At 35.7% G+C, this 13,488-nt stretch overlaps 1 protein-coding gene across 2 annotated transcripts in view; it reads right to left on the bottom strand.

Moving 5' to 3' along the window:
- Window positions 1-9,392, bottom strand: part of LOC133532623 (oocyte zinc finger protein XlCOF6-like) — a 43,806-nt gene extending 34,414 nt beyond the window's left edge. The window contains exons 1-3 of one of the 2 annotated variants that reach the window (XM_061871377.1): window positions 9,222-9,392; window positions 7,224-7,418; window positions 3,950-4,147 (exon numbers count right to left, since the gene is read on the bottom strand). In XM_061871377.1, coding sequence (XP_061727361.1) covers window positions 3,950-4,147; window positions 7,224-7,418; window positions 9,222-9,288 — 460 coding nt within the window. In that variant the 5' untranslated portion in view covers window positions 9,289-9,392. The remainder of the gene's footprint in view (window positions 1-3,949; window positions 4,148-7,223; window positions 7,419-9,221) is intronic. The other variant, XM_061871375.1, reaches the window with a different exon arrangement.
- Window positions 9,393-13,488: the final 4,096 nt, after the last annotated feature.

Below are 13,488 nucleotides of genomic sequence, written 5' to 3'. Positions count from 1 at the left end.
GCTATTGTATACAATACTTTTTCTACGAGTCAATAAAAATAATACTTAAACTAATAAAATCATACAGGTAAACAAGTCAAAACGAAAGTTAACAAAATGGTTACTGGATAAATGTTTTTATAGCGTTAAGGCTTACTTAGATTATAAGGAACGGATGATATCATGATATATTTAATTGTAATAATTGATAAATTTTGACATTGTGGGTATTTTTATTTAAATTTTAGATTGTTTAATTATTTTTATGTAAATATTTGTACGCTTGCTTGCATGCTGAATACAAGGATTCCTTTTTATTATTTTAAGACCAAATTGTACTGTATTCTTACAAATAATGAATTATGAAAAGTACGAGTATACAGCAATTTAAGACACGCGAGCAGCCGCGATACCTTCATACACGTACGCGCCCCGTATGAAGGGGTGGTCAACGACACCTTCTCGTAACTCTTGAGACCCTGGTACATGCTCCTTGCTAAATTCAATTTTTTCTCGATTTTAGCCACCGTAGCCTATGGAGACTAACAAGCAATGGTAAGCGGTTTTCGTAGGCTATGGATGTTGCTATATTAAGGGTGTCACATGTGCGTTTATGACTTATGAAGCAATTGTTTCTACTATATAACCTAAAATAAATAATTAATTTGAGCTATGTCCTCTAGACCGCGGCGAGCTGTGATTGGTCCACTTCATTATACGAAATGCTTCAGTTTCGAAATGAATATTATAGTTGAGTTGGGAGCCCATGAAAAGTACCCAATTTCAGTTTGGTGTACGAAATCTTAATTCAACCATTACAGTCGACGAGTAGAAAAATAATGTTTCTAACACTAGCTAGATTGCGATAGTCTTTTGTTTTGTCGCGAAAATTCCAGGCTGTGCACATAAGGAATACAAAGGACATAAGTTTTTAAATTTTAAGCAGCCAAATGAAGAGAGACTCGAAAGCACATGTGTACTCTCGATGTAATCAACTAATCAGTAAACACACGCTTGTCTATGGAGCACAAAAAGAATTCAATGTGTTGAGATTTAAAATTGCCGCATAAGAGCATGCCGCATGTAGTGATGTTGTTAATTACCGTCCCATATCTAAATTGTGTATTATTGGTAAGTTGCTTGAAAAAATTGTTACAGATCAATTATTTGGTGTTGTACGTCGCCATATCATTCCAAATCAGCATGGTTTTTATAAGGGTCGATCTGTTGACAGTAATTTACTAACCTTCACTGATGAAATTTATGCTGCAATGGACGATGGCCATAGTGTGGATGCTATTTACACTATGGCCATCGTTGCACGATTTTTCCAAGGCATTCGATAAAATTTGTCATTATACGCTATTATCTAAGCTTTGGAAACTTGGTATACATGGCGATCTCTTTCGCTGGATTAAATCTTACGTAGAAAACAGAAGTCAGGCGGTCGTCTTGTTGGGCTATCGATCTCAATGGATGTCTGTTGGTTCAGGAGTCCCTCAGGGCTCTCACTTGGGTCCTTTGCTCTTTACTCTTTATGTGAATGATATAACTAATCACATCCAGAACTCTAAATTATTACTTTACGCAGATGATACAAAGATTTTTAGGATAGTTAAAAATATCAGCGATTGTGAAAAGCTACAAGATGATTTAAACAACTTAGTCAGCCACTGTGAAATAAATAATTTGTTTCTTAACTTAGATAAATGCAATGTTATCACCTTCTCAAAAAAGAAAAATGTAATTAATTATTCTTACAACTTATCGGGTAAAACCTTAAATAGAGTAACCGAAATTAGAGATCTTGGTGTGATTATGGATAGCAAACTTACTTTTATCCCACATATTGATAAAATGCTGACAAAATCATATAAACAGTTAGGATTCATAATGCGTGTTGGGAAACCATTTAAAAGCCGCTTGACATATAAAATTCTCTACAATAGTTTTGTGCGTAGTCACCTTGAATTTTCTTGCTCAGTGTGGAAACCTTTTTACAAAGTACACATCGACAGAATTGAGCGACTTCAAAAAATATTTATTAAATCACTGTGCTTCAGGACTGGACTAGCTTATACTGCTGACTATACCGATACCTGTAAACGTTTAAATATTCAAACTCTTAGTGACTGTCGAGATTCCACTGATTCCGTTTTGCTTTTTAAGATTTTCCATTCACAATTAGAAGCCCCTACTCTTTTACATAAAATCTGTTTTAGAGTTCCGCGAAGACGTGAGCGCTGTTGTCGTAAAAGAAACTTATTTTTTATTCCATTCAGCAGGACTGGTTACGGTGGGAATGTATTTATCAAACGCGCATGTAAACTTTTTAATGAGAATCAAAAACTTAATGATTTAGACATTTTTAACTGTTCACTAACACAACTTAAGAATGCATTTAAATATTGATTATAACTGGAATTTGTTATTTGCTTAAATTTAATGTACTACGAGACTACGATGTATATGTAACTTATTTTCTGCAGACTTATCAAATCACTGATTTACATAATTCAAGTATTTGTTATTATAAAATACACCTGTTTATATTTTATTTCTACATATGAAACTATAGGTCTATTTTTTGTCTATAAGTTTTGATCAAAAATTGTGTATGACTGTTTGTTTCTAAATAAATAGAAAAAAAAATAAAATATAAATAAGAGTACATACTGTAAATTAATTACTGAATTGATCGCTAGATGTCGCTTTTTAAAATTCAAACTAAATAACGATGTGTTTTCCTTGGTCAAGTCAGTAACCAAAAATGAAGTGACAGTGATACAGTGAAGTAGTAGTAAAGTAACAGTGTTTAGTAAAAGTAAAGTGAACCTTAAAGTGCAGTGTTTAAGTGTGGATTTACAACAGCCAGGTGCGAGCACAATGTTAATAAAGTTCTACTCTTAAAACGTAACTATTTTCAAAGTTTTCGGAAATAATACTGGATGTCATCTACATGTCAGCAGCAGATTTCACAATTTTAATTCCTTGAGGAATGATTAGTAACAATAAGCAACACGAAAGTTTTGCATTAATTTCAGAATATGCTACATAAAATTTAATCTCCATAACATGAAATCCGCAATTTTGTTGTAAAAAGAAATCGTTTTTCAATTTTTCTTACTTATTTATTTTATAAATAAGTAAGAAAAATTGCATTATGCTGAGGCGAGCCCATTTCGTGGTAAACTATTTCAATATGATTAAATCTTTTTTTTTTGTAATATACACCGTGGGCCAATTAAACCCGACAGATTTTAACCACGCATTCCTGAGGTCATAAGGAGCAAAAAATGTTATATGAGTTTTGGCCAAATTCGCCAAAAAAAATTTTTTTTTACGTTTTCTGCACATGACACGTTATTTATTTTTACACCTAGGTGAAAAAAATCATTACAACGAATAAGTAAAGCTTTTTTATTATTTACAGACGAAAATTGCTAGTTTACTTTAAAACTTTAATATCTGTCAGTAGGTATGTCTAAACCAAGTGACATAGTGGCAGCGTCACAGCTAAAAAGGCGTTTTTGACTAAGTTATAAAAGAAACAAATTTTCACAGAAATTGTCATTATCTTTAAAACAAGACTGATTTCAGAAAACATTGTATGACATTTTAGTCTCTCAATGCGGTCAAGAATACACCTTTGAAATCTGTCGGGTTTAATTGGCCCACAGTGTATATACTGTATATACTTCAGTATGTAAATTAAGTTTTACCACGAATAAATGATTTATGATTATGATAAATATCAACCTTTGAAATCGAAAACCTTGTGCTGTAAGGTCATGTTTTCGTAACTCGATGATTAGCGCCCGTTTTGCATGGGGTGGTGGTGGGTTAAAAAATACTACAACTCACGTTTGCCGGTGACATCAAGTCTGCCTGCTCCCTGCTCCGCGCTTGTAGGCACATGAATGTGGACCCCGACGTGTTTCATTAAATCAGATTTCAAATCAAAACTTACATGTCTGTTCTTTCTCAGGTCTAACAAATATTTGCTGTTCAATATCAGAGTCTGTATGGGGTGGAGTGGTGGTCTCGCAGCCGGCGGTCCCTCTAGGCTGGTGGCCTCGAGTAGCGTGGGTCGAGAGGCGCTCGAGTTGCACAGAGCAATCCCGAGCGAAAAAACCCGCTCCCGTAACAAACCCGCCGTCCGCGACACCTACAGACAAATAACGTTCACTCGTATTATAACACTCATATTTAGAATAGAATAGAATATTTTTTTATTCGTAGACACAAACAAGACACATTAAATTACATGATATAACAAAAACAAAGGAAGTATAAAGTGCCACGAAATGGCCTCATCTCAGCATGTTGCTGGTGGCTTCCAGCGCTGATCTTCCGATGAGACCATCAAGTGAGAAAAATCACGAAAGGTAACAGACAAGAAGGAAAAAGACAAAATAATATAGAGTGAACAAATTGAAAAATAGATAAAAGATAAAAGATAACGACTAAATTAAGTAAAGATTATTTTTATATCAAGCATCGTAAACATAACACTGTATCGGTCCGGTCCAACCATACCTTGGCTGAACATTACAGCTGCATACGCAACAAGCGCCAACGCCAGCTACACGAACTAAAAGGCAATGACAGACCAGACCAACATCGAGCGTCCATTTTATCAATTTACAAGATTTTTATATTATGAAAATAGCATCAGAGGAAGACGAATACTAACATAATAATACTCAAACATGTATGGCATAACAGGAGTGGTGAACTATTGCTCTGCAGAAGGAACAAAAAACTTGTGGTAAGCGTAAGTAAAAGCGTACAAACTACAGGCAGCTAGTATCAAGTCTGTAGGCTTCCTGGTTAAGTTGGTGATTAAGTAAATACTGTTTCAACTTTGACTTAAAACTATGAATACTTTGCAGGTTTCTCAAGGGGGGAGGGATGTTATTCCAGACCTTCGACGCGGCGTAGCGAAAACTTCCCCGAAAAGCAGCTGAGGCATGGCGCGGCGTTAACAGTTGAATCCCACAGTTACGGCGTTCGCGAAGCTTAATACAACATAGCTTATTGAAGAGATATGGGGGGGTTTTATACTTCATTACACCAAAGAGCAGACAAGCCAAGTGAAGTTTACGACGGTGTTGCATTTTAAGGATATTATGGCTATTCAGAAATGGAGTCACATGAGCTCTCAACGGAATATTAAAACAAAAACGAGCACAGGCATTTTGAACACGTTGAATGAGCCTTTTTGTTTTAGCAAGAAGCCGAGGCCCAAACACTACATCCACATAATTCAGCTTTGATAGGACAAGTGACTCAACTAGTTGACATCGCAGGTTTTCGCTTAAATATGGCCGAATTGTATATAAAACCTTAAGCTTATAAAAACAACTTCTAATAGCCGCAGCAATATGCTTCTCATAACGTAGTCCGCAATCCATTATGAGACCCAAATTACGCGCTTCATACACCCTCTCGACCGGTGTGTTCATCAACTCAACATCCGCTGTAATACTGACACCAGACAGTTGTTGCCTGCTGCCAAACACAAGGTATTTAGTTTTGTTTGGATTAAGCAGCAGGCAGTTTTCTGTGGCCCATGATGCTATTGTGGTGAGATCTTGATTTAATTTATCTATTGCACTGTCAATATCGGCTGGCTTACATGATATATATACTTGTATGTCGTCTGCATATATGTGGTATTTGCAATGCGTGATGTGAGACCTTATATCTGCAGAGTATAATATGAACAGGAGCGGACCGATTACCGATCCCTGAGGAACTCCTCTTGTCAGTTGAACCTTTTCAGAATAATGTGAAGAACCGTCATTACAACACACTTTAACAATTTGTGATCGATTATGTAAATAGCTTTCAAACCACTTTACAGTTTTATAATCAAAACCATAATAGCTCAATTTGGATAGGAGCAGGTTTATATTCAAACAATCGAAAGCCCTAGAGAAGTCAAGGAGGACTAAAAGAGTGCACATACCTTTGTCTTGAGCATCCAAGATGTTATCAGAGACATCGAGTAAAGCAGTCATAGTGCTACGTCCTTTCCGAAAACCTGATTGGACATCCGGTAGAATATTGTTGTTTTCTAAGTAGGCAGTTAGCTGTGTGCATACAACTTTTTCCATTATTTTGGATAGACAAGGTAGTATACTTATAGGCCTAAGGTCTGTGAGCATGGACGGGTTCGATACCTTAGGCAGAGGATTGACTACTGCTAATTTCCAGATATCCGGAAAGGTGGATGTAAGAATGGAGGTATTTATTACGCTTGTAATAAAATCAATTGTGTATGGAAAGGTTAAAATAAGCATGTTTAGATTTATTCCATCAATACCCTCAGCATTAGATTTTATGCATTTAATTACTTTAATTATTTGATTAGAACTAATAGTATCTAGGTGGAAAACAGAGTCATTGAACTTGTGAAACTCAAAATAGGTCAACTGTGATATAGTGACACCTGAAGTTCCTGGTAGATCTAGGAAGTGTTTGTTCAAGGTATCAGGATTATTAAATATAATAGGTAATTCATTATTCTTTCTAGGCAACACTGTATTTTTTAAGTTTTTCCATAAAGTTTTGGGTTCATTAATTTTATTATTTATATTATGTTTGAAATATGCTACCTTTTCAAAATACAGAGCTTTATTTACTATAGACTTAAGGTCTTTGTAGTATTGTTTTTTGACATCACTCTGGTTTTTGTGAAAATCTGCCGCAGCACTGTCACGCAACCTCATCATGAATTTGACGGTGTCAGTAATCCAGGGGTATGATTGAGCTTTAATCACGGTTGTCTTGAGAGGGGCATGTACATTAAATAGATTAATAACTTGTTGATTAAAGGCTGTTACCATGTCATTGACATTTCCAAGGTTTGTTATCAAGTTCCACCTCACGCTCCGCAAGTCCACATCTAGAACTTTGTCGCAGATATTTTTAAAAGGCCTGTACGTAACGTGGTAAGGCTTTACTTTCTCGCGCTTAACATTGAAATTGCAGACAACAAGGCAATGACCATACAGGGAACCCACGTGATCAATTGCTGTACTGTTAGCCTGCATGTCCGTACAGACAACATCGATGAGTGTCTGGCTGGTATCAGTGAAATGCGTAGGCTGAGACACTAATTGTGTTAAACCAAAACAAGTTATAAAATTATTAAATTGTGTAGTTTATAATAATAATATATTATAAAATTATTAATTTGAGTGAGTTGTGTACATGTTAAGGAAAGATCAACATACGGCGCACCACCAGGCCGACTGTGGGGCGGTGCGGGCGCTCCGGCCCCAGCACGAGCTCGTCCTTGACCTCGTGCTCGGCGTACAGGCCGGCCAGCATGGCGGCCTCGCTCACGCCGCATCCGTCGTCGCTGTCCGAGCACTCCTCCTTCACACGCTCCTCTTCATCCATGAATTCGGCTTCTTCCTTAACACGGGCTGAAACAAAGGGTTGAAATTACCATTGGATCAAATAATTAATAGAATCAGGCATTACTTTGTGGAAATCCATACATATTATTTATGAATGCACAGGCAGCTTATGTTTAGGTAAAAGCGCGTAAATCACTGATTTTGAAGATCTTATTTGTAAATTTCACAAAGTTTTGACTGCTAAATATGATAATTTTGTATTACACACATCCTGTACTTCAACTTTAATAAACTACATTTTTGTTATTATACATTTGAACTAGTGTAAATGAAAGTTAGACTAAAATCAATTTTCTCTGACTTAATTTCAACGTAATTTTAATACTTAAACAATCTACAACATTTGCTGAAACTGTTCTTATACATCATTTTGTATAATTTATCATAATTTTTTGATGAATTTTAAAAACTGTCCCTTCTCGTCACATATTACCGGAGACGCACTCTTGCGACCTAATTATTAAAAGGCAAGATGAGAAGACATGCTAATAGAAACCAATACTTGTTAATTAGATATTATGTAACAAAAGGTGTACATTGTCAACTACTAAATCTATCAAATTTACTCTAAAATCGTTACCGGGCTCTTGATTACCATTGGATCAAGTTATAAGACAAATATATGGATCAATCAACATAGATTGTCAGGTCGGACAACCAGGCCAACACTTCAATGTATAAATACAATTTTTATAATTTATTAATAAAATACAATACCAATTTAAAAATAAACTAAATAATTAACAATGTCAAATTAAAAAGCATATTACAAAAACAAAACAAATATACAGAGAAAAAAAAAACATAGTCCTAAAATACTTCGAACCTAAATACCGACAGCTACACTACACCCGCGACCCTCCCGACGAAAAGGTACCCATGACGCTCGCCGCGTTGCCACATTGAACGGCGATGGATAACCTTTGATTCAAGAAGGTTCAGAGCGAGGATCCAAACCTCTCTCCAGCATCTGACTCCCCACTTCCCAGAAAAAGGCCTTGGCCTCAGCACACCAGCAACCGGTGGTTTCCACTGCAAGAGGGACAAACAAGTAGTTCGCAAGAACTTCGTATTTCTCTTGCTTGCGCACCGCAGCCAACTCAGCCGCTGCCCCTGCCACTCTCACGGTACGGCCAATATGCGATGCCGTGAAGGTGCTGACACACGTCGCGTCCAAAGCTAGGCACTTTCTCCGGTAAAAATGTCCATTATGGACCATCGAATTATGGGGGTTTGGAGGGAGGGAAGGGACTACCCCCCGGTACCATCCCCCCCCCGCGGAACCCCATGGTTACGGAGATATCCATGGCGAAAGTTTTGAGGTTAGAATAACGCTATTTAGCTATATTACACTGTTATCACTTGTTTCCTATGATTTTGGTCACTTTCCTTACTCAGATTTACCTTAGAAAGTGGAGAGATAAAGGATATATGGTAAAATTAAAAAAGTTATTTACTCATTGAAGATTCATCTGTTGTGCTCCATTCATGCTACTGCCCTCAGCTTAGTCTTTCTCTAACAGCCCTCCGCACTATGTCATTAAGCGCGTGGTGCCGTGGGATTTATTAATGAATATAAAGTTCATAGTGTGATTCTGGTCATAGAAAATATGTAATACAATTTAATTCATTCAACACGCGTCGCGGCCGGTGGGGTCGCGTCGCGTTTTGATAATGTGTTTGTTTCGAGCTTAAATGTTATTGCGTGAAGTGAACAGTGGAACAGCTCTCGTAAAAGTAAAGGCCCACATCTCCAGAGCCATTTCTTTGTTCTAGTAGTAAATTTGATAATGGGCATTGTGAGCTCACCGCGGTAAGTAGCCCGCTCGGGCTCCTGCTTCACGCGCACCATGCCGCCGCTCGAGCTCGCGTCCATCTCGCACAACGACCTCGTATTCTTATAATTACTAGATAAAACACAATTTTAACAGCGATTAATAAGATAACAAATAGAATAGCAGTGCCGTGCCTCAGAATAATAGCTAAAGCTTTAGTTATTATTCTGAGAACCGTGCCACACGACCTACAATCTGCAATATGACAAAGAGCATTAAGAGCATATCAAAGAGCATATAATCACTACGTTTTAAGAGACGGGACTTCCATACTAGCGAGTGGACTCAGTTTGTTTCGCAAATCATTACCAAAATATACGACAAAGAACTGTCAAGGACCCATAATACCAACATAACCGATTTGAATAGTGTACGCTACACGCTTGCGATTCTTATCGATATCGATAAAATAGGGAGGGTTGAAACATAGGCTCCTGTCTACAGATTTTGTACTCGAAATTAGGCTAGCATCGAGTCCACATTTAAGTTGTATGTTATATAGTGGATAGTTCTTTGAGTGGACTAATATCTGGTCGGGCTTAATGTGGACCCGAATTATTTTAATACAGTTTTTAAGTCGTGTTTTTTTATTTATTTAAAGCTTTATTTTCAAAATGTTCTGCATATATATGTTTCAATAAATGTTACTTTTCTATGGGAAGATGTATTGTCTTCGGTCTTCGTTTCCAACAAATTTGACCCACTGCCTGCATCTGAAAACATACAGCCTTGGACAAACATGACTTTATCTACAGTTTATATTCCAAGTATTTGCTAATGAGATGATCAACTGATTATTTAGCGCTAATATGCATCTATAAATCATGTTTTTCGGCATCCAGTTATAAACAACCCTTTATCAATGCTCTAACTTTTTATATATTTATATGTCTGTTAATCATGAGAACCGGTCTGACCTACTGGGCAGTAACCCTGCCTATGAAGCCGATGGTCCTAGGTTCAAATCCTGGTACGGGCATTTATTTGTGTGATGCGTATTTTGTTCCTGAGTCATGTGTGTTTTCTATGTATTTATATGTATATATCGTTGTCTAAGTACCCACAACACATGTCTTATTGAGCTTCCTATGGGATTAGTTCAATTTGTGTAATAATGTCGTATAATATTTTTTATTGATCACAAAAAGAGAGATTAATTTACTTACATTTCAGATTAATATATTAAATAATTACTAGATTAAAAAAATATGTCAAATAATGACCATTAATGCATAGATGATAGATGCATAAGTTATAGATAATTTATGCATTATTAATCTTCGAACGAATTAATTATGGTCATATTGCATGCAAGTTCTCGGGAAATTTCACATATTTAACTTAATTATTTACACTGATATACAAATAAAATTACAGTTATCGATAGTTATAGTACATCCCTAGTTCACAACGAAAAAGAATATAAAATATCTAATTTTAGAAGTGTTTATAGCCTGCTGACCCAAAATGAGGTCAAAAGTATCTAAAGCAATACTTACCGGTCTTCATCCAAGGGAAATATCGCCATAAAATCCCTTTTTTCGTGGTTTTCTCGAGTGGCTCGCTTGCCACATATTTCACACTTAGTAAACCGTTTTCTCGCTGGCATTGTAATAAACTCGCTCTTTACTCTGATCACGGTTGTCTATTTTCGATTTTTTCACTAAATAATAAAGAAATTACACGAAATACCCGAACAAAACATTGAAGTCTTCATAACAAACAAAACAATTAGGCTGACAGTTGACTTGATGTAAACTTGACGGAATAAATAGCACTGACGTTTTCTTTTTCTTCGTTGGCAATGTTTTGCGAAACTAACTCTATACAAAACTTTTTTGTTCCTAGTTGCGTCAGCCTGCAATATGATATGAATATTTTATGAATACGAGTATAATGTAGATGTAGAGTAGGTAGCGATTGTAGAGTTTGTCATCTACGGTGTCGCCAGTGCGTAACTCCAATTTCCTATAGTAGATATCATGAAGTTATAAACTGGAGCACACTCTAACTTTTTTTGTCATATCAAATTGAATCTTATCACTGAGTCAGAAAGATGTTCTTACTAGACTAGAGAAAACGGTCCACCTGAGATAGCAAAGGTGGGTCGCGGTGTCTCACTCGCACATGTTGCCAATGTTAAAAACATACCATTGTGGTAGTATTTATATCAATATACTACTGAAATTAAATACTTTCTTATACTATTTTCTATTTTAGTATTATATTCAGAGTGCGGTTCTCAAATCTTTTAAGTAATTATGATGTCAATATTATTAGGTAACTGATTAAACCTAGCATGTGCACAACATCAAAAAAACATTAATTTTAATATGGTAGACATTGTAGAAACTTGGAATATTAATTGGTATCCCCAATTTGATGACATATTATCAAGATATTTTCAAAATACGTGAATGGTGGGGCGAAATATTTAAAAAAATGGCTAAAAAATGATGTGTGACACGTTGTAGAAGTGAAAGTTTTGCTGAATGTGGTATATATGTTTTTACAGGTGAACCACAATCAATCAATTTTAATATAAAAATACAAGACGAGAATTGTCAAACTCATTAGGGTGACCATGATGTCGGCACGGTTCACTAATGTTTAACCAAAACAATGTTGGCAAATTTTCATTTTACAAAAAACGTTTCACCAAAGTATTATTTGGCAAATATGTTATTCCGCAAATGTATCATTTTACAAAAAGTCACTTGACAAATAATCATTTAGTAAATAATACATTATTACAATATGTCAAAATACAAAGTATCAATTTTATATTTTTCATGTCACCTAGTAATATGTTTAGCAAATTTATACATTCACCAAACTTTGAGGGAATAATTCTGCATGGTTGCAATTTTCATTTGGGCCAGATTATTTTGAGGTAAGTTACTTAGTTGCAAGACAAGCAAGCAATCGTTGCTTACATTTTTCGCGTTGTTAAAAAAAAAAAAACCTCGAAGCCTAAGGCGGGAGCAAAGCTCCCGCCTTAGGCTTCTAACCTAACCTATCCGAGTCGGATTGCCCCGACAGGTCTGGCTCGCTTACAGTTTATTAGTACAGAAACACATGTCAAATAATACATTATAGCAAACATTTTTTGACCAATGATAGATTTATTTGTTAACTTTGTTGTTAAATAATCATTTGTCAAAAAGATCTGTTATGAAATGAAATTTTATTAGTTAATTATTTGGTAATAAGAATAATTTGTCAAAAATATTGTTGTAAAAAAATGATTTGCTAAAATATAATTTTGCCAGTAGTTGGTTGCCAAGTGTCAATTTGCTAAACATCTTTTGGCCAAACGACAGGACACCTGTCGGCACGATGTAAATCAGCATTACACAATTCTTATTACGTACTTAAGTTTATCTAATTAGGTATGTCTTTTCACTGCAATAATATATGCATATCATGGCTATGTATCTTCAGCTTTGTGATATGCTATAATCTACTCAATCCACGCTACTGATGTTTTCTTAGCTCAAAAACGTTGCGTCAGATCTATCTGCGAGTTGAGGCGCACTGTCAATTGCAGGCCATATTTTAAGGAATTGCAACTGCTTACTGTGCCTTCCCTGTACATCCTTGAGACTGCACTTTTTGTTAAAAGGAACCCACATCTTTTCAGACGTGTCACGAGAACTCGACACTGTGACAAACTTTACCCAGTTCCTGATAAATCGGCTCTATTTCAAAAAAGTATTTTTGCAATGGGCCCGAAAATTTTAACGGTTTGCCAAAATCACTTATATTATTGGATGATGAGGTAGTTTTTAAGAATTCTCTAATTAAGTTTTTAACTGAGCACTGTTTTCAAAATCATGTAAAGCGTAAACTTATCTCTAAAGCTTATTACACCACACAAGACTACATTAATGATAAAACAACGTGGGATTAATTGTGATTCGAAATGATTAATCATTTCCTATATTTGAATAATGATGATGAAATGGATATTCCAATGTATGTACTTCCTTTGTCCATTCATTAGTATTATATATGGAATAATATTTACATCAATAAATTGCTCTGATAATTAGCTTAAGATAATAATATGTAATACTGTCTTACTATTCATAAGTGCTTGTTGCTAGGCCTACATGAATAAAGTATATTTGAACTGAACTGAACTAGAAAGAGATGCAACGGTCCACCTTGACTTCTCATGTGTACACACTTTTTGGCCAATGTACCCTACCCGGATTATTTTCTAAGTCCGTGTGCAA

Source organism: Cydia pomonella, chromosome 27 (genome assembly GCF_033807575.1).
Source record: "Cydia pomonella isolate Wapato2018A chromosome 27, ilCydPomo1, whole genome shotgun sequence".
Classification (NCBI taxonomy): Eukaryota; Metazoa; Arthropoda; class Insecta; order Lepidoptera; family Tortricidae; genus Cydia; species Cydia pomonella.
Note: the sequence above shows the minus strand (reverse complement) of the source record. Positions and strands in the feature narration are given on the sequence as shown.